Source organism: Somniosus microcephalus, chromosome 14 (genome assembly GCF_052327205.1).
Source record: "Somniosus microcephalus isolate GS21.2 chromosome 14, FLI_Smic_1.0, whole genome shotgun sequence".
Taxonomy (NCBI): domain Eukaryota; kingdom Metazoa; phylum Chordata; class Chondrichthyes; order Squaliformes; family Somniosidae; genus Somniosus; species Somniosus microcephalus.
The window spans coordinates 127,003,582-127,026,047 of NC_141000.1; the positions used below are offsets into that span (position 1 = coordinate 127,003,582).

The 22,466-nt window shown below is 51.9% G+C and overlaps 1 protein-coding gene across 5 annotated transcripts in view; it reads right to left on the reverse strand.

Moving 5' to 3' along the window:
* The window catches only part of robo1 (roundabout, axon guidance receptor, homolog 1 (Drosophila)), a 1,098,986-nt gene that overhangs the window by 37,268 nt on the left and 1,039,252 nt on the right, over nt 1-22,466 (reverse strand). For 2 of the 5 annotated variants that reach the window (XM_086007311.1, XM_086007316.1), the window contains 4 exons: nt 12,526-12,552; nt 10,856-10,898; nt 9,124-9,314; nt 5,742-6,077 (listed from right to left, as the gene is read on the reverse strand). In XM_086007311.1, coding sequence (XP_085863437.1) covers nt 5,742-6,077; nt 9,124-9,314; nt 10,856-10,898; nt 12,526-12,552 — 597 coding nt within the window. The remainder of the gene's footprint in view (nt 1-5,741; nt 6,078-9,123; nt 9,315-10,855; nt 10,899-12,525; nt 12,553-22,466) is intronic. The other 3 variants (XM_086007315.1, XM_086007312.1, XM_086007317.1) reach the window with 3 other exon arrangements.

A 22,466-nucleotide genomic window follows, 5' to 3' on the forward strand; every position in this document is an offset into this window, starting at 1 on the left:
TAGATACAGAGTAAAGCTCCCTCTACACCATCCCATCAAACACTCCCAGGGCAGGTGCAGCACGGGTTAGATACAGAGTAAAGCTCCCTCTACACTGTCCCATCAAACAATCCCAGGGCCGGTACAGCACAGGATAGATACAGAGTAAAGCTCCCTCTACACTGTCCCATCAAACACTCCCAGGGCAGGTACAGCACGGGTTAGATACACAGTAAAGCTCCCTCTACACTGTCCCATCAAACACTCCCAGGGCAGGTACAGCACGGGTTAGATACAGAGTAAATCTCCCTCTACACTGTCCCATCATATCCTCCCAGGGCCCGTACAGCACAGGTTAGATACAGAGCAAAGCTCCCTCTATACTGTCCCATCAAACCCTCCCAGGGCAGGTACAGCTCGGGTTAGATACAGAGTAAAGCTCCCTCTACACTGTCCCATCAAACACTCCCAGGGCAGGTATAGCACGGTGTAGGTACAGAGTAAAGCTCCCTCTACACTGTCCCATCAAACACTCCGAGGGCAGGTAGAGCACGGGATAGACACAGAGTAAAGCTACCTCTACACTGTCCCATCAAACACTCCCAGGGCAGGTACAGCACGGGTTAGATACAGAGTAAAGCTCCCTCTACACTGTCCCATCAAACACTCCCAGGGCAGGTACAGCACGGGTTAGACACAGAGTAAAGCTCCCTCTGCACTGTCCCATCAAACACTCCCAGGGCAGGTACAGCATGGGTGAGATACAGAGTAAAGCTCCCTCTACACTGTCCCATCAAACACGCCCAGGGCAAGTACAGCACGGGTTAGATACACGGTAAAGCTCCATCTACACTGTCCCATCAAACACACCCAGGGCAGGTACAGCACGGGTTAGATACAGAGTAAAGCCCCCCCAAACACTGCTCCATCAAACACTCCCAGGGCAGGTACAGCACGGGTTAGATACACAGTAAAGCTCCCTCTACACTGTCCCATCAAACACTCCCAGGGCAGGTACAGAACGGGTTAGATACACAGTAAAGCTCCCTCTACACTGTCCCATTAAACACTCCCATGGCAGGTACAGCACGGGTTCGATACACAGTAAAGCTCCCTCTACACTGTCCCATCAAACACTCCCAGGGCAGGTACAGAACGGGTTAGACACAGAGTAAAGCTCCCTCCACACTGTCCCATCAAACACTCCCGTGGCAGGTACAACACGGGTTAGATACAGAGTAAAGCTCCCTCTACACTGCCCCTTCAAACGCTCCCGGGGCAGGTACAGCACGGGTTAGATACAGAGTAAAGCTCCCTCTACATTGTCCCATCAAATACTCCCAGAGCAAGTACAGCACAGGGTGGATACAGAGTAAAGCTCCCTCTACTCTGTCCAATCAAACACTCCCAGGCCAGGTACAGCACAGGTTAGATACACAGTAAAGCTCCCTCTACACTGTCCCATCAAACAATCCCAGGCCCGGGACAGCATGGGATAGATACACAGTAATGCTCGCTTTACACTGTCCCCATCAAGCGCTCCCAGGAAAGGTACAGCACGGGTTAGATACACAGTAAAGCTCCCTCTACACTGTCCCATCAAACAATCCCAGGGCCGGTACAGCACGGGATAGATACATAGTAAAGCTCCCTCTACACTGTCCCATCAAACACTCCAAGGGCAGGTACAGAAAGGGTTAGATACACAGTAAAGCTCCCTCTCCGCTGTCCCATCAAACACTCCCAAGGCCGGTACAACACAGGTTAGATACAGAGTAAAGCTCACTTTACACTGGCACCATCAAACACTCCCAAAAAGGTACAGCACGGGTTAGATACACAGTAAAGCTCCCTCTACACTGTCCCATCAAACAATCCCAGGGCAGGTACAGCATGGGTTAGATATATAGTAAAGCTCCCTCTACACTGTCGCATCAAACAATCCCAGGGCCGGTACAGCACGGGATAGATGCAGAGTAAAGCTCACTCTACACTGTCCCATTAAACACTCCCATGGCAGGTACAGCACGGGTTAGATACACAGTAAAGCTCCCTCTACACTGTCCCATCAAACACTCCCAGGGCAGGTACAGAACGGGTTAGATACAGAGTAAAGCTCCCTCTACACTGTCCCATCAAACACTCCCAGGGCAGGTACAGCACGGGTTAGATAGAGAGTAAAGCTCCCTCTACACCGTCCCATCAAACATTCCCAGGGCAGGTACAGAACGGGTTAGATACAGAGTAAAGCTTCCTCTACACTGTCCCATCAAACCCTCCCAGGGCAGGTACAGCACGGGTTAGATACAGAGTAAAGCTCCCTCTACACTGTCCCATCAAACACTCCCAGGGCAGGTACAGCACGGTGTAGGTACAGAGTAAAACTCCCTCTACACTATCCCATCAAACACTCCAAGGGCAGGTACAGCACAGGTTTGATACAGAGCAAAGCTCGCTTTACACTGTCCCCATCAAGTGCTCCCAGGAAAGGTACAGCACAGGTTAGATACACAGTAAAGCTCCCTCTGCACTGTCCCATCAAACAATCCCAGGGCCGGTACAGCACAGGATAGATACAGAGTAAAGCTCGCTTTACACTGTCCCCATCAAGCGCTCCCAGGAAAGGTACAGCACAGGTTAGATACACAGTAAAGCTCCCTCTACACTGTCCCATCAAACACACCCAGGGCAGGTACAGCACGGGTTAGATACAGAGTAAAGCTCCCTCTACACTGTCCCTTCAAACACTCCCAGGGCAGGGACAGCATGGGTTAGATACAGAGTAAAGCTCCCTCTACACTGTCCCATCAAACATGCCCAGGGCAGGTACAGCACAGGTTAGATGCATGGTAAAGCTTCCTCTGCACTGTCCCATCAAACACAGCCAGGGCAGGTACAGCACAGGTTAGGTACAGAGTAAAGCTCCCTCTACACTGCCCCATCAAACACTCCCAGGGCAGGTACAGCACGGGTTAGATGCAGAGTAAAGCTCACTCTACACTGTCCCATTAAACACTCCCATGGCAGGTACAGCACGGGTTAGATACAGAGTAAAGCTCCCTCTACACAGCCCCATCAAACACTCCCAGGGCAGGTACAGCAGGGGTTAGATGCACAGTAAAGCTCCCTCCACACTGTCCCATCAAACACTCCCAGGTCAGGTACAGCCCGGGTTAGATACAGAGTAAAGCTCCCTCTACACAGCCCCATCAAACACTCCCAGGGCAGGTATAGCTCGGGTTAGATACAGAGTAAAGATCCCTCTACACTCTCCCATCAAACTCTCCCAGGGCAGGTACAGCACGGGTTAGAGACAGAGTAAAGCTCCCTCTGCACAGCCCCATCAAACACTCCCAGGGCAGGTACAGCTCGGGTTAGATACAGAGTAAAGCTCCCTCTACACTGTCGCATCAAACACTCCCAGGGCAGGTACAGCATGGGTTAGATACAAAGTAAAGCTCCCTCTATACTGTCCCATCAAACACACCCAGGGCAGGTACAGCACGGGTTAGATACAGAGTAAAGCTCCCTCTACACTGTCCCGTCAAACACTCCCGGGGCAGGTACAGCACGGGTTAGATACAGAGTAAAGCTCCCTCTGCAGTGCCCCATCAAACACTCCCAGGGCCTGTACAGCCCCGGTTAGATAGAGTAAAGCTCCCTCTGCGCTGCCCCATCAAACACTCCCAAGGCAGGTACAACACAGGTTAGATACAGAGTAAAGCTCGCTTTACACTGTCACCATCAAACACTCCCAAAAAGGTACAGCACGGGTTAGATACACAGTAAAGCTCCCTCTACACTGTCCCATCAAACAATCCCAGGGCAGGTACAGCACAGGTTTGATACAGAGCAAAGCTCGCTTTACATTGTCCCCATCAAGCGCTCCCAGGAAAGGTACAGCACAGGTTAGATACACAGTAAAGCTCCCTCTACCCTGTCCCATCAAACACACCCAGGGCAGGTACAGCATGGGTTAGATACAAAGTAAAGCTCCCTCTACACGGTCCCATCAAACACTCCCAGGGCAGGTTCAGCACGGGTTAGATACAGAGGAAAGATCCCTCTACATTGTCCCATCAAACACTCCCAGGGCAGGTACAGCACGGGTTAGATACAGAGTAAAGCTCCCTCTACACTGTCCCATCAAACACTCCCAGGGCAGGTACAGCACGGGTTAGATACAGAGTAAAGCTCCCTCTACACTGTCCCATCAAACACTCCCAGGGCAGGTACAGCACGGGTTAGATACAGAGTAAAGCTCCCTCTACACTGTCCCATCAAACACTCCCAGGGCAGGCACAGCACGGATTAGATACAGAGTAAAGCTCCATCTACACTGTCCCCATCAAACACTCCCAGGGCAGGTACAGCATGGGTTAGATACAGAGTAAAGCTCCCTCTACACTCTCCCATCAAACACTCCCAGGGCAGGTTCAGCACGGGTTAGATACAGAGTAAAGCTCCCTCTACACTGTCCCATCAAACAATCCCAGGGCAGGTACAGCATGGGTTAGATACACAGTAAAGCTCCCTCTACACTGTCCCATCAAACACTCCCAGGGCAGGTGCAGAACGGGTTAGATACAGAGTAAAGCTCCCTCTACACTGTCCCACCAAACACTCCAAGGGCAGGTACAGCACAGGTTTGATACAGAGCAAAGCTCGCTTTACATTGTCCCCATCAAGCGCTCCCAGGAAAGGTACAGCACAGGTTAGATACACAGTAAAGCTCCCTCTACCCTGTCCCATCAAACACACCCAGGGCAGGTACAGCATGGGTTAGATACAGAGTAAAGCTCCCTCTGCACTTTCCCTTCAAACACTCCCAGGGCGGGTACAGCATGGGTTAGATACAGAGTAAAGCTCCCTCTACATTGTCGCATCAAACTGTCCCAGGGCAGGTACAGCACGGGTTAGATACAGAGTAAAGCTCCCTCTACACTGTCCCATCAAACACTCCCAGTGCAGGTACAGCACGGGTTAGATACAGAGTAAAGCTCCCTCTACACTGTCCCATCAAACATCCCCAGGGCAGGTATAGCACGGGTTAGATACGTAGTAAAGCTCCCTCTACACTGTCCCATCAAACACTCCCAGGGCAGGTACAGCACGGGTTAGATACAGAGTAAAGCTCCCTCTACACTGTCCCATCAAACACTCCCAGGGCAGGTACAGCACAGGTTAGATACAGAGTAAAGCTCCCTCTACACTGTCCCATCAAACACTCCCAGGGCAGGTACAGCACGGGTTAGATACAGCGTAAAGCTCCCTCTACACTGCTCCATCAAACACTCCCAGGGCAGGTACAGCACAGGTTAGATACAGAGTAAAGCTCCCTCTACACTGTCCCATCAAACACTCCTAGGGCAGGTACAGCACGGGTTGAGACCATAATCTAAGCGGATACTCCCAGTGCAGTGCTGAGGAAGTGCTGCACTGTCGGAAGTGCCGTTTTTCAGAAGAGACATTAAACCGAGGCCCCATTAGCCCTCTCAGGTGGACATAAAAAATCGCACGGCACTATTTCGAAGAAGAACAGTTGAGTTCTCCCCGTTGTCCTGAGCTAATATTTATCCCTCAATTAACAGATTATCTGGTCATTATCACATTGTTGTGAGACCTTGCTGTACCCAGTTTGGCTGCCACACTACAACAGTGACTACACTTCAAAGGAGTACGTCATTGGCTGTTAAGCGCTCTGGGACGTCCTGAGGTTGTGAAAGGCGCTGTCGGCATGCAATAAATTCTTTCTTCTTTACCTTTGTTGAGCTTGTTTTGCTCCATGATGTTGTACTGCATGGGGGTCATCTCCTGCTTGGCCTGCAGCGATGGCTTCCAGTGCTTGTCGTTCAGTTCCATTCCGCTGCTGTTCATGTTGTTCCCCAGTGTGGTCTGGATGAGCTGCGTTGTGGCGTAGGGGGTGGGCTGCGCCGTCTGATTCAGGCAGCGGCCCTCCTTCAGGTTGGGGCTGTTGAAGGTCTTCATCTCGTTGATCTTGTTGCTCAGGTCCATGTCCCCGTAGACCGCCGACTCTGGCAGCATCAAGTTGGTCTGCTTGTTCTCCAGTTGGTTGTTGTAGTTGGCTATGCAGTCAGCTGGGCGGGCGTGAAGGAGGGTGGGGAAAGAGAGAGAGTGTGGAGACAAGAGAGGAAACCATAAGAACATCAGAATTAGGAGCAAGTGTCGGCCAGTCGAGCCTGCTCCGCCATTCAATAAGATCATGGCTGATCTTCGACCTCAACCCCACTTTCCCGCCCGATCCCCATATCCCTTGACTCCCCTAGAGTCCAAAAAATCTATCGATCTCAGCCTTGAATATACTCAATCACTGAGCTTCCCCTATCCTCTAGGTTGGAGAATTCCAAAGATTTACAACCCTCTGTGTGAAGAAATTCCTCCACATCTCAGTCTTAAATGGCTGACCCCTTATCCTGAGACTGTGACCCCTAGTTCTAGACACTCCAGCCAGGGGAAACAACCTCTCAGCATCTACCCTGTCAATCCCCCTCAAATTGGACCCCTCCGGAGGGTCGCTGCCCTAAGCTTGACATGTATGCTCAAGCTGTCAGGAGATGCATCAACGCCAGATTCATCAGCCGCACTCACAAGACAGCCCAGAATGTCACCCAAGCACAACGCAACGCCATCCACGCTCCCAAGACCAACCGCAACATCATCATCAAACCAGCAGGCAAAGGAGGAGCCATCGTCATACAGAACAGAACGGACTATTGCAAAGAAGCATACCGACAACTGGACAACCAGGAACACTACAGACAGTTACCTGCAGATCCGACCAAAGAACACACCCGCCAATTCAACAGACTGATCAAGACCTTCGATCCAGACCTTCAAAGCATCCTACGCGCTCTCATCCCACGTACTCCCCACGTGGGAGACTTCTACTGCCTCCCAAAGATACACAAAGCCAACACACCCGGATGTCCTATCGTATCAGGCAGCAGAACCCTGTGTGAGAACCTCTCTGGATACGTCGAGGGCATCCTGAAACCCATCGTACAGGGAACCCCCAGCTTCTGTCATGACACTACAGACTTCTTACAGAAACGCAGCACCCACGGACCAGTTGAACCAGGAACACTCCTCGCCACGATGGACGTCTCGGCACTCTACACCAGTATCCCCCACGATGGTGGCATCGCTGCGACAGCCTCAGTACTCAACACCAACAACAGCCAATCTCCAGACGCCATCCTACAACTCATCCGCTTCATCCTTGACCACAATGTCTTCACCTTCGACAACCAGTTCTTTACCCAAACACACGCAACAGCCATGGGGACCAAATTCGCACCCCAATACGCAAACATCTTCATGCACAAGTTCGAGCAAGACTTCTTCGCTGCACAGGACCTCCAACCAACGCTATACACCAGATACATCGACGACATTTTCTTCCTATGGACCCACGGCGAAGAATCACTGAAAAGACTACACGATAACATCAACAAGTTCCATCCCACCATCAAACTCACCATGGACTACTCCTCAGAATCGGTTTCATTCTTGGACACACGAATCTCCATCAAAGACGGACACCTCAGCACTTCACTCTACCGCAAGCCCACGGACAACCTCAGGATGCTCCACTTCTCCAGCTTCCACCCTAACCATGTTAAAGAAGCCATCCCCTATGGACAAGCCCTGCGAATACACAGGATCTGCTCAGACGAGGAGGAACGCGATGGACACCTACAGATGCTGAAAGACGCCCTCGTAAGAACGGGATATGACGCTCGACTCGTCGATCGACAGTTCCGACGGGCCACAGCAAAAAATCGCATAGACCTCCTCAGAAGACAAACACAGGACACAACCAACAGAGTACCCTTCGTCGTCCAGTACTTCCCCGGAGCGGAGAAACTACGCCATGTTCTTCGCAGCCTTCAACATGTCATCGATGACGATGAACACCTCGCTAAGGCCATCCCCACACCTCCACTACTCGCCTTCAAACAGCCACCTAACCTCAAACAGACCATCGTTCGCAGCAAATTACCCAGCTTTCAGGAGAACAGCGACCACGACACCACACAACCCTGCCACGGCAACCTCTGCAAGACATGCCAGATCATCAACACAGATACCATCATCACACGTGAGGACACCACCCACCAGGTACATGGTACATACTCATGTGACTCGGCCAACGTTGTCTACCTCATACATTGCAGGAAAGGATGCCCCGGAGCATGGTACATCGGTGAGACCATGCAGACACTGCGACAACGGATGAACGGACACCGCACAACAATCGCCAGGCAGGAGTGTTCCCTCCCAGTCGGGGAACACTTCAGCAGTCAAGGACATTCAGCCTCCGATCTTCAGGTAAGCATTCTCCAAGGCGGCCTTCGAGACACACGACAACGCAAAATCGTAGAGCAGAAACTGATAGCCAAGTTCCGCACTCATGAGAACGGCCTCAACCGGGATCTTGGGTTCATGTCACGCTACATGTAACCCCACCTGACGTAGGGTCACCCAGACTCGAGTCATTGTTGGTTTGTTCTCTCTACACAGATGCAGCCGGACCTGCTGTGATTTCCAGCAAAAAAAATGTTTTTTTGTCTGTTTTTTGTTTTTCATACAGACCCCAGCATCTGCAACATTTGACCCCCTGTGACCCCACCTCATTGTTCTTTGATGTAATGTTTCCCCGACTGACCTGTTTGGACACCATTCACACCTTTGATTGCTGTGATTATCTCTCTGTCGAGGTGTGATAAATGGCAGTTAGAAAGATTACCTGTAATCATCTGGCATTATTCTCTGACTATATAAGCTGTGTCTTTATGCATCTCTCCACTTCACCTGAAGAAGGAGCAGCGCTCCGAAAGCTTGTGATTTCAAATAAAGCTGTTGGACTATAACCTGGTGTTGTGTGACTTCTTACATTTATCCCCCTCAGAATCTTGTATGTTTCAATGAGATCACCTCTCATTCTTCTAAACTCCAGAGAGTATAGGTCCAATCTACACAATCTCTCATCATAGGACAACCCGCTCATCCCAGGGATCAATCGAGTGAATCACACAAGCTGCCCCGGTCCAGCAAGCTCTGGCCTATTGATCCCGTCTCGTGAAGATATCGCTGCACGGTTTAAATCCCAGGTGCACTCACGATCATTGGAAAGGGAATGAGCCAGTGAAAGAGCCCCACCTGGCCTACTGTAGGTCGTAAGGTTGCTGTCGCTGTTGGCATTGGCCGAGGTGCAGCAGTTGATGCTACAGTCGTTGTGATTGGTCCCCGTGTTGGGCCAGGTGTCCGCTAGCCAGGGCTGGTTTGAATCTCCGATGTTTAGTAAACCTGGTCTAGGGGTGGGGGTGGTGGAGGGGGGAACAGAAAGAAAATAAAACACATCAAAAATTAACAGCACGTGAACCTCCCCCCAATGGCTCCCAACGCCTTACTGAGTCACACACAACAGGTTTAATGTCTCATCTGAAAGACATATCAGGAAGGTTCCAGGCTCGATTCCCGCGGCCCTCGTCTCCCCACCCTTCCCTCGGGTTTTGCTGAGTTAGAATTCTCAGTCAGGAGCCCGATCTTCCTGCTTAGTTTAAAACATTTTAAATCCTCAATTTTAAATTCCTCGGTCTTGTGTTCAAATCCCTCCATGGCCTCGCCCCCTCCCTATCTCTGTAACTAGAAATGGACCCAGAGAGAAGGAAAACAATCCCAGTTCCGTTCACTAACTGGCCCGGCAACACCTCGATTTTAAAATTCTCATCCTTATTTTCAAATCACTTCATAATCTCGCCCCTCCCTATCTCTGTAACCTCCTCCTGCCCCACAAACCCCCGAGATCTCAGCACTCCTCCAATTCTGGCCTCTTGCACCTCTTCGATTTCCATCGCTCCACCTTTGGTGGCCGTGCCTTCAGCTGCCTGGGCCCTAAGCTCGGGAATTCCCTCCCTAAACCTCTCCGCCTCTCTCTCCTCCTTTAAGACGCTCCTTAAAACCTCCCACTTTGACCAAGCTTTTGGTCACCTGTCCTGACAGCTCCTTCTGTGGCTCGGTGACAAAAAATGTTTTTATTGATTACGCTCCTGTGAAGCGCCTTGTGATGCTCTGCTATGTTAAAGGCGCTATATAAAGGCAAGTTACTGTTTTAGAGTAAGGGGTTAAAAAAATCAGCCCGAGTTCCTGCTCCCAATCACTATCGGAGTGCTCCTGTACCCAGTGCGGTACATCAGGTGAGAACTGGGATGGGGTGTACCTGTGATGCCCTCTGTGGTGGAATAGCCTGCTCACGCACATGCTCAGAGCTCACATAGGGTAGAATGGTTAAGTTTGGCAAGTTAGGGGAAAGCTGTCTTCGTGGAACTGTAAGGAACTCTCATTTCCACAGCGCCTTTCACCACCACCACCAGACGACCCAAAGCGCTTTACAGCCAATGAAGTACTTTTTTGAAGTGTAGTCACTGTTGTAATGTAGGAAACGCGGCAGCCAATTTGTGCACAGCAAGCTCCCACAAAACAGCTTTGTGATAATGACCAGATAATCTGTTTTTGATGTCGTTAGAAGGATAAATATTGGCCCCAGGACACCGGGGAGAACTCTCATTCACACAGACAGGCGTGCATACACAGGCAGACACGGGTAAATTCACACAGATATGCGCGTATATACACACACACAGACACACACACAGATATACATATAGACGCACACACCTGCTCATATTCACACTTTGCAGCAGTAGTCACTGGTTAATGATCAGACCCCTGGTTGATTTCCCTCCCTCCCCAGCCCAGGGTCTCAGTGACCGGGCGGCCTGACTGAGGCCGGTTGACCCACCACGGACCGGGGACTGCACCCGTGTCCTTCCTGATCAAGCATTCAGCTTACCTTGCTCCGCTGCTCACGCTTTCTCCCCCTCTCTGATAGGCCACTGTAATCAAAAACAAAGATTTCCCGTTATACGACACCCGGCAGGTGAATCGAGGTGCAGACACCAACCCCGCATCCCACGAAATCCCAACGGTTTCATTCCCAGGACTCTCCCTCGCAACCGCTTTCAGGAAATGATTCCGTACTCTCTCCTCACGATCCTAGTCACAGATAGTTTCCTGCTTCCCAAAACCCCACAGTAATTGAGCCACAGTTACTCCAGAGAAAGGCAGGGTCAACTGGACCAGCCACGTAAATACCGAGGCTACAAGAGCAGGTCAGAGGCTGGGTATTCTGCGGTGAGTGTCTCACCTCCTGACTCCCCAAAGCCTTTCCACCATCTACAAGGCACAAGGAGTGTGATGGAATACTCTCCACTTGCCTGGATGAGTGCAGCTCCAACAGCACTCAAGAAGCTCGACACCAATCCAGGACGCTTGATTGGCACCCCATCCACCACCTTAAACATTCACTCCCTCCACCACCGGCGCACCGTGGCTACAGTGTGTACCATCTACAAGATGCACTGCAGCAACTCGCCAAGGCTTCTTCGGCAGCACCTCCCAAACCTGCAACCTCTTCCACCTAGAAGGACAAGGGCAGCAGGCGCATGGGAACACCACCACCTCCAAGTTCCCCTCCAAGTCACACACCATCCTGACTTGGAAATATATCGGCCGTGCCTTCATCGTCGCTGGGTCAAAATCCTGGAACTCCCTCCCTAACAGCACCGTGGGAGTACCTTCACCACACGGACTGCAGCAGTTCAAGAAGGCGGCTCACCACCACCTTCTCAAGGGCAACTAGGGATGGGCAATAAATGCTGGCCTTGCCAGCAATGCCCGTATCCCAAGAATTAATTTTAAAAAGTCAGTATCAGGGCCAGTGCACCCAATATCAGCACAGTCCATATATGGACCAGCCTTCACTCTCAATCAGTTCACTCAATGTCATGTGATGAAACCTCTTGTAATACGTCCAATCAGAGTTAGCAAGCCTACTCTCTTGGGCAAGAAAATCCCAACCCTGTCAACTCCCTTCATCATTTTAAACAGCCTGGGACCTCGCTGGTCTGTAATGCTCAGCACCCCACTGCGCAGACAATAAGATGCAGTGGGCCAACAGGGAGAGGACTGGATGAGAGAGCTTTAAACAAGACAGAGAACATAGGAACAGGAGTAGGGCTGTGGGGGAAGAGCAGAGGAGTGGGGCTAATTGGGCAGTTCCTGCAGAGAGCCGGCACAGGCTCGACGGGCCGAGTGGCCTCTTTCTGTGCTGCGTGATTCTATGAGAAGGACACTCAGCCCCTTGGGCCTGCTCCGCCAGTCAATCAGATCACGGCTGGTCTGTGCCTGAGTGTCCATTTGTCTGCCTTTGGCTCCACATTGGAGGGAAAGTCAGGCTTAGGGTATCACGACTAACCCAGCATCCCACAAATAGTTTTCAAATAATCAAAAGATAAAAACCCTTAAGCTGCACGAATTGAAACTGCACCGGCAGTGGACTTCCACCAGATCGTTTCACACACCCCTCGGACTCCGCCGAGGAGAGGTTAGAGGCGGCAAATCACAAACGCAAGTCAAGAGCACGCGCATGCAGGAAAAGATTAAACAGACAGGAATATTTACCTGTTGGTGTAAAGGTGAAAGAGGGGACTGAAAGAAAGAAGCAAAAGAGAGGTTATCAGACGGCAAGAAGCCGGGAGAGCAGGCTCGTAAATCGCTCATCACAAAGCAGATATGGGAGAGGGAACTCGAGCTCACCCACCTGGCGGGGGCCTCCTGCAGTTCCTCCCCACCCTCCTTCCCACCCATCGAAGCCTCGCATTGTTCCTTCGCCCGTTCAGGTACCAGCGCCGGTTTAGGGAGGCCCGTGTCCATGATCAGCTCCGCTATCCCAGTTGCGGACTCGCACGTGGTGGGTCTGCGATTCAGTTACCGCCGGGTTAAGGGAATCCAGATTACGCAGCGTAAACACTGGGAGTTGCTCAACGACCCCTGAAGCTGAATTAAAACTGATTCCAGGGTTTTCTCCCTCACTACCCTGCCCCACCCAGGAGTCCATTTCAGCCTCTCATCCCTCCGAGTGAAGGAACTTCCTGGCATCTGGCCTGAATTTGCCTTTCGCCAGTTTGAACCAATGCTTCCCGGTCTACTGTCATGCTGCAGCGTTACCTGTTCAACTCTGCGCACTGCCTTCGATACCTGTGTGAGAGGTGTCAGATACAGCTTACAAAAGAGTTAGCCAGCGATAAGGACCTGGGTTTACTGAACACTCTTTAATTTAAAGGACAAGGTTTCTCTCTTAACCCTCCAGCCAAAGACAGCGAGGGGCGAACACTTGAGAATTGGCCAGGAAGTGAAGAAAGAGAGGTACAGGAAAAAAGGGATGGGAGAGAAGGAGATAGGGAGGGACCAAGAGATGGGAGAGATGGAGAATCCATTGATGCCACTTGGCCATCCCGTGGCCCAGCAGATGGATGCAGCTTTCCTACATTAAGCACATTGACGTTTCTAGATGACACAGTGCAAGTCACAACAGGAAATCTCTCCATGAGGATCGGTGTGGTGTTAATATCTGGAGAATGTGCGAGTGAGAAGAGGCCACTCGGCACATTAAACCCGACCCTTCCACACACCCTGTACCATCTGTTGTGCCGTGGCACTGCCCCTTAAACCCAACCCTTCCATGGACCTTGTTCCATCTCCTCCATCAAGGACCCACCCATCGGTGCCACTCCTTCCACACGCCCTGTACCATCTGTTGTGCCACGGTACTGCCTCTTAAACCCAACCCTTCCATAGATTTTGTACCATCTCCTCCATCGTGGACCCAGTGAGAAGAGGTCACTCAGCCCATTAAACCTAACCCTTCCACACTCCCTGTAGCATCTGTTCGATCATGGTACAGTCCCATTAAACCCAACCCTTCCATGGACCTTTGACCATCTCCTCCATTTTGGACCCACCCATCGGTGTCACTCTTTCCTCACGCCCTGGAACATCTGTCAGATCATGGAACTGCCCCTAATACCCACTCCTTCCACCTACCCTGTATGATCTTCTCCATCATGGCCTATTAAACCCAACCCTTCCATGGACCTTGTACCATCTCCTCCATCATGGACCCACCCATCGCTCCCACTCCTTCCACACGCCCTGTATGATCTTCTCCATTTGCAGCTCTTCAATGCCCTAGCCTTCCTCATTGTCTTCGATGGCCAGGAGCCCAGCTCAATCCTCCTTGTTGCGCTGCTATGTTGCATTCCTCATTAACCAGGCCCTTTTGTTACTTTTCCTTTGAGTCCCTTTCGATGCATGACAGCGTATTTATCAAAGGCACACAAAAGGTAACCATAGTTACAATATTTCAGAGAGAAAAGAAGAACCAGGATGTTCTGAAGAATTTTATAAAGGTGGGGGAGCCGGGGGTGAGAGAGCAGATCCTGCTCAGGTGAGAGTGGGAGACAAAGAAGTTGCGAGTGCAAGGGCAAGAGTCGTTTAAAGGAACAGCTCGGAATAAAAGACTGGCGGTTTGATCGGAACGTGAAAGCAGCTTTTTAAAGACAGGTGATGGGAATATGAAGTTTAGTGAGAAGACAGATTAATACCGCACATCAGGAGGAAGCACCATCGCACGGTCGGAAGCTCCTACATTCGGAGGGTGGGTGTGGCCAGGTTATTTTCTCATTTGCATGGAGACGGGTCAAACTAAACAAACGGGACTATTTTTCCCTTGCCCTCTCCAAGGCTGGGAGTGCCCAAAAAAGTCGGCATTCTTCATCTCAAGGTACGAAGTAGGCTATTCAACCGCAGAGAGATTCACAGCCAAGCCTAATCATGGCCTCACCTGACGTACACACACTCACACAATCAAACATATGCTTACACATCCAAACACTCACTTACACACACTCACAACACACTCATGCACACACACACTCATGCACACACACTCACGCACACATACTCATGCACACACACTCACACAATCAAACACATGCTCAAACACTCACTCACACACACACTCACTCTCTCACACTCACTCACACACTCTCACACTCACACACTCACTCACTCTCACACACTCAGTCACACACTCACACACAGTCATGTACACACACATTCACACACACACACTCAAACACACTCACACCCACACACGTGTGTGACAATAAGAAAGTTTCGAAGAATTAGAGAAGTCAATGTGTAGCTAAGTGGGTGGCGTCAGAGAGAAGGTTTTATTTTACGGGGCTTTGGCACCAGTTCTGGTGAAGATGGAATTGCTAATTCCCCAGGATGGGCAGCATCTGAGGAGGAAGAGAGCTTATGAACGAGTAAAAGTTGATAAATAGGGAAACGGAGAGTCATTTAAATCAGGAAGGACGGGGGAAGGGCTGTTAAATAAGAGCAATCAGAAAAAGCAAGGAGGGAAGGTACAAGGAAGTGAGGTAAATGTACAATTACAAAAGAATTCGGGGAAAAGGATCAGCTTTAAATATAAACAAAATAAAATGATAAAGTCCGTGTATTACTGTGCTCAGAGTGTGGGAAGTAAACCGGGGAGGAAGGAGGGGGATTAGTAGCAATGATGTCACACAGGAAGATACAGATTTAACAGCGAGACCAGAAACCTGGCTGCAAAATTGAGCAGGATTGGCAAATAAACACAATGGGGTGAAACTTTGCCTGGGCATGTTTTTGGGCTCACCCTCGGCACTGCGTAAATGATTTCGACTAAGGAATAGAGAGCCGTATATCAGAGTTTGTTGACAACGCCAAGTTAGGCAGCACAGTAAGTAAGAAAATAATTAGGAGCAGGAGTCGACCAGTCGGCCCCTCGAGCCTGCTCCGCCATTCAGTAAGATCATGGCTGATCATCAACTTCAACTCCACTTTCCTGCACTATCCCCATATCCCTTGAATCCCCTAGAGCCCAAAAAATCTATCGATCTCAGCCTTGAATATACTCAACGACTGAGGCTCCACAGCCCGCTGGGGCAGAGAATTCCAAAGATTCACCACCCTCTGAGTGAAGAAATTCCTCCTCATCTCAGTCCTAAATGGCCGACCCCTTATCCTGAGACTGTGACCCCTGGTTCTAGACACTCCGGCCAGGGGGAAACATCCTCCCTGCATCTGCCCTGTCAATCCCCCTCTGAATCTTATATAAATAAATAGTGTAGATGGGAGCAGAAAGTTGCAAAGGGGACACTGACTGATTAAGTGGCTGGGGGAATGTGCGGTCGTCCACTTTGGACCTAAAAATGATAGATCAGAGTATTTTCTAAATGGCGAGAAGAACGAAACTGTGGGGGAGTGGAGAGATTTAGGGGCCCAAGTTCAGAAATCACTGAAAGCTAGTGGACAGGTACAAAAAAATTATTTTAAAAACGAATGTAATGTTGGCCTTTAGCTCAAGGGGGCTGGAATACCGAGGGCTGGAAGTGATGCTACAGTTGTACAGGGCGCCGGTTAGACCCCAGCTGGACACTGCGTTCAGTTCTGGGCCCCGCACCTCAGGAAGAATATATCGGTCTTGGAGCGGGGGCAGTGCAGATTCACAAGAATGATCCCGGGGTTGAAAGGGTTAAATTACGAGGACAGGTGGCACAGACTGGGCTTGTATTCCCTCGAGTATAGAAGATTAAGGGGTGATCTGATCGAGGTGTTTAAGATGATTAAAGGAGTCAATTAATGTGCCCGAGGGAAGAGATTGATGTTGGACTTCCTACTTCGCTGGCAGTGCCCCTGGGGTAAGTCCAGAGGGGCGGGGAGCGGGGGAGGGGGTTTGGAGCAGGGTACGGTGGTGGGGTGGGGGGGAACAGGAGACGATTGTGACTCCTGTAGAATCGGGGATCGAGCGGGAGTGGGGGAGGAGGGCCACTCCTGTTGCTCCTGGCTCGAAACGAAAGTATTCGTGATACAGAAAAAATATACGACTGAAACTTGGCTTTGGTTGGTAGCCGCGGAGGTGTTTAGGGGGGAGAGAGGCGGCGGAGGAGGGGGGGGGGCGGCGGGTGGAGGGGGTTTGCTGAAGAATCCAGAGTGGGGCAGTTCTGACTTCTCCTCACTTATCGCTGGCGAATCACAGCACGAGAACCTTAAACAGGTGTTCGGCCACCAATCAACTTATTCAAGGACCCCAACTTCTGCTTCCAAATGATTTTAAAATTCTCATCCTTCTTTTCAAATCCCTCCATGGCCTCGTCCACCACTCCCTGTCTCTGTAACCTCCTCCTGCCCCACAACCCTCCGAGATCTCTGTAACCTCCTCCAGCCCTACAACCCTCCCTATCTCTGTAACCTCCTCCAGCCCTACAACCCTCCCTATCTCTGTAACCTCCTCCAGCCCTACAACCTCCTATCTCTGTAACTTCCTCCAGCCCTACAACCCTCCCTATCTCTGTAACCTCCTCCAGCCCTACAACCCTCCCTATCTCTGTAACCTCCTCCAGCCCTACAACCCTCCCAATCTCTGTAACCTCCTCCAGCCCTACAACCCTCCCTATCTCTGTAACCTCCTCCAGCCCTACAACCCTCCCTATCTCTGTAAGCTCCTCCAGCCCCTACAACCCTCCCTATCTCTGTAACCACCTCCAGCCCCACAACCCTCCCTATCTCTGTAACCTCCTCCAGCCCTACAACCCTCCCTATCTCTGTAACCTCCTCCAGCCCTACAACCTCCTATCTCTGTAACCTCCTCCAGCCCTACAACCCTCCCTATCTCTGTAACCTCCTCCAGCCCTACAACACTCCCTATCTCTGTAACCTCCTCCAGCCCGACAACCTCCTATCTCTGTAACCTCCTCCAGCCCTACAACCTCCAATCTCTGTAACCTCTTCCAGCCCCACAACCCTCCCTATCGCTGTAACCTCCTCCAGCCCTACAACCTCCCTATCTCTGTAGCCTCCTCCAGCCCTACAACCCTCCCTATCTCTGTAACCTCCTCCAGCCCTACAACCCTCCCTATCTCTGTAACCTCCTCCAGCCCGACAACCGTCCCTATCTCTGTAACCTCCTCCAGCCCTACAACCCTCCCTATCTCTGTAACCTCCTCCAGCCCCTACAACCCTCCCAATCTCTGTAACCTCCTCCAGCCCCACAACCCTCCCTATCTCTCTAACCACCTCTAGCCCTACAACCCTCCCTATCTCTGTAACCTCCTCCAGCCCTACAACCCTCCCTATCTCTGTAACCTCCTCCAGCCCTACAACCTTCCCTATCTCTGTAACCTCCTCCAGCCCTACAACCCTCCCTATCTCTGTAACCTCCTCCAGCCCTACAACCCTCCCTATCTCTGCAACCTCCTCCAGCCCTACAACCCTCCCTATCTCTGTAACCTTCTCCAGCCCTACAACCCTCCCTATCTCTGTAACCTCCTCCAGCCCTACAACCTCCTATCTCTGTAACCTCCTCCAGCCCGACAACCCTCCCTATCTCTGTAACCTCCTCCAGCCCTACAACACTCCCTATCTCTGTAACCTCCTCCAGCCCTACAACGCTCCCTATCTCCGTAACCTCCTCGAGCCCTACAACCTCCTATCTCTGTAACCTCCTCCAGCCCTACAACCTCCTATCTCTGTAACCTCTTCCAGCCCCACAACCCTCCCTATCTCTGTAACCTCCTCCAGCCCTACAACGCTCCCTATCTCTGTAACCTCCTCCAGCCCTACAACCTCCTATCTCTGTAACCTCCTCCAGCCCTACAACCCTCCCTATCTCTGTAACCTCCTCCAGTCCTACAACCTCCCTATCTCTGTAGCCTCCTCCAGCCCTACAACCCTCCCTATCTCTGTAACCTCCTCCAGCCCTACAACCCTCCCTATCTCTGTAACCTCCTCCAGCCCTACAACCATCCCTATCTCTGTAACCTCCTCCAGCCCCTACAACCCTCCCTATCTCTGTAACCTCCTCCAGCCCCACAACCCTCCCTATCTCTCTAACCACCTCCAGCCCTACAACCCTCCCTATCTCTGTAACCTCCTCCAGCCCTACAACCCTCCCTATCTCTGTAACCTCCTCCAGCCCTACAACCCTCCCTATCTCTGTAACCTCCTCCAGCCCCACAACCCTCCGAGATCTCTGTAACCTCCTCCAGCCCCTACAACCCTCCCTATCTCTGTAACCTCCTTCAGCCCTACAACCCTCCCTATCTCTGTAACCTCCTCCAGCCCTACAACCCTCCCTATCTCTGTAACCTCCCCCAGCCCTACAACCCTCCCTATCTCTGTAACCTCCTCCAGCCCTACAACCCTCCCTATCTCTGTAACCTCCTCCAGCCCCTACAACCCTCCCTATCTCTGTAACCTCCTCCAGCCCCCCCCCACTATCTCTGTAACCTCCTCCAGCCCTACAACCCTCACTATCTCTGTAACCTCCTCCAGCCCCACAACCCTCCCTATCTCTGTAACCTCCTCCAGCCCTACAACGCTCCCTATCTCTGTAACCTCCTCCAGCCCTACAACCTCCTATCTCTGTAACCTCCTCCAGCCCTACAACCCTCCCTATCTCTGCAACCTCCTCCAGCCCTACAACCTCCCTATCTCTGTAGCCTCCTCCAGCCCTACAACCCTCCCTATCTCTGTAACCTCCTCGAGCCCTACAACCCTCCCTATCTCTGTAACCTCCTCCAGCCCTACAACCCTCCCTATCTCTGTAACCTCCTCCAGCCCCTACAACCCACCCTATCTCTGTAACCTCCTCCAGCACCACCACCCTCCCTATCTCTCTAACCACCTCCAGCCCTACAACCCTCCCTATCTCTGTAACCTCCTCCAGCCCTACAACCCTCCCTATCTCTGTAACCTCCTCCAGCCCTACAACCCTCCCTATCTCTGTAACCTCCTCCAGCCCTACAACCCTCCCTATCTCTGTAACCTTCTCCAGCCCTACAACCCTCCCTATCTCTGAAACCTCCTCCAGCCCTACAACCTCCTATCTCTGTAACCTCCTCCAGCCCTACAACCCTCCCTATCTCTGTAACCTCCTCCAGCCCTACAACACTCCCTATCTCTGTAACCTCCTCCAGCCCTACAACGCTCCCTATCTCTGTAACCTCCTCCAGCCCTACAAGCTCCTATCTCTGTAACCTCCTCCAGTCCTACAACCTCCTATCTCTGTAACCTCTTCCAGCCCCACAACCCTCCCTATCTCTGTAACCTCCTCCAGCCCTACAACGCTCCCTATCTCTGTAACCTCCTCCAGCCCTACAACCTCCTATCTCTGTAACCTCCTCCAGCCCTACAACCCTCCCTATCTCTGTAACCTCCTCCAGTCCTACAACCTCCCTATCTCTGTAGCCTCCTCCAGCCCTACAACCCTCCCTATCTCGGTAACCTCCTCCAGCCCTACAACCCTCCCTATCTCTGTAACCTCCTCCAGCCCTACAACCCTCCCTATCTCTGTAACCTTCTCCAGCCCCTACAACCCTCCCTATCTCTGTAACCTCCTCCAGCCCCACAACCCTCCCTATCTCTCTAACCACCTCCAGCCCTACAACCCTCCCTATCTCTGTAACCTCCTCCAGCCCTACAACCCTCCCTATCTCTGTAACCTCCTCCAGCCCTACAACCCTCCCTATCTCTGTAACCTCCTCCAGCCCTACAACCCTCCCTATCTCTGTAACCTCCTCCAGCCCTACAACCCTCCCTATCTCTGTAACCTCCTCCAGCCCCACAACCCTCCGAGATCTCTGTAACCTCCTCCAGCCCCTACAACCCTCCCTATCTCTGTAACCTCCTTCAGCCCTACAACCCTCCCTATCTCTGTAACCTCCTCCAGCCCTACAACCCTCCCTATCTCTGTAACCTCCCCCAGCCCTACAACCCTCCCTATCTCTGTAACCTCCTCCAGCCCTACAACCCTCCCTATCTCTGTAACCTCCTCCAGCCCCTACAACCCTCCCTATCTCTGTAACCTCCTCCAGCCCCCCCTCCCTATCTCTGTAACCTCCTCCAGCCCTACAACCCTCCCTATCTCTGTAACCTCCTCCAGCCCCCCCTCCCTATCTCTGTAACCTCCTCCAGCCCTACAACCCTCCCTATCTCTGTAACCTCTTCCAGCCCCACAACCCTCCCTATCTCTGTAACCTCCTCCAGCCCTACAAAGCTCCCTATCTCTGTAACCTCCTCCAGCCCTACAACCTCCTATCTCTGTAACCTCCTCCAGCCCTACAACCCTCCCTATCTCTGCAACCTCCTCCAGCCCTACAACCTCCCTATCTCTGTAGCCTCCTCCAACCCTACAACCCTCCCTATCTCTGTAACCTCCTCCAGCCCTACAACCCTCCCTATCTCTGTAACCTCCTCCAGCCCTACAACCCTCCCTATCTCTGTAACCTCCTCCAGCCCCTACAACCCACCCTATCTCTGTAACCTCCTCCAGCCCCACCACCCTCCCTATCTCTCTAACCACCTCCAGCCCTACAACCCTCCCTATCTCTGTAACCTCCTCCAGCCCCTACAACCCACCCTATCTCTGTAACCTCCTCCAGCCCCACCACCCTCCCTATCTCTCTAACCACCTCCAGCCCTACAACCCTCCCTATCTCTGTAACCTCCTCCAGCCCTACAACCCTCCCTATCTCTGTAACCTCCTCCAGCCCTACAACCCTCCCTATCTCTGTAACCTCCTCCAGCCCTACAACCCTCCCTATCTCTGTAACCTTCTCCAGCCCTACAACCCTCCCTATCTCTGTAACCTCCTCCAGCCCTACAACCTCCTATCTCTGTAACCTCCTCCAGCCCTACAACCTCCTATCTCTGTAACCTCCTCCAGCCCTACAACCCTCCCTATCTCTGTAACCTCCTCCAGCCCTACAACACTCCCTATCTCTGTAACCTCCTCCAGCCCTACAACGCTCCCTATCTCTGTAACCTCCTCCAGCCCTACAAGCTCCTATCTCTGTAACCTCCTCCAGTCCTACAACCTCCTATCTCTGTAACCTCTTCCAGCCCCACAACCCTCCCTATCTCTGTAACCTCCTCCAGCCCTACAACGCTCCCTATCTCTGTAACCTCCTCCAGCCCTACAACCTCCTATCTCTGTAACCTCCTCCAGCCCTACAACCCTCCCTATCTCTGTAACCTCCTCCAGTCCTACAACCTCCCTATCTCTGTAGCCTCCTCCAGCCCTACAACCCTCCCTATCTCGGTAACCTCCTCCAGCCCTACAACCCTCCCTATCTCTGTAACCTCCTCCAGCCCTACAACCCTCCCTATCTCTGTAACCTTCTCCAGCCCCTACAACCCTCCCTATCTCTGTAACCTCCTCCAGCCCCACAACCCTCCCTATCTCTCTAACCACCTCCAGCCCTACAACCCTCCCTATCTCTGTAACCTCCTCCAGCCCTACAACCCTCCCTATCTCTGTAACCTCCTCCAGCCCTACAACCCTCCCTATCTCTGTAACCTCCTCCAGCCCTACAACCCTCCCTATCTCTGTAACCTCCTCCAGCCCTACAACCCTCCCTATCTCTGTAACCTCCTCCAGCCCCACAACCCTCCGAGATCTCTGTAACCTCCTCCAGCCCCTACAACCCTCCCTATCTCTGTAACCTCCTTCAGCC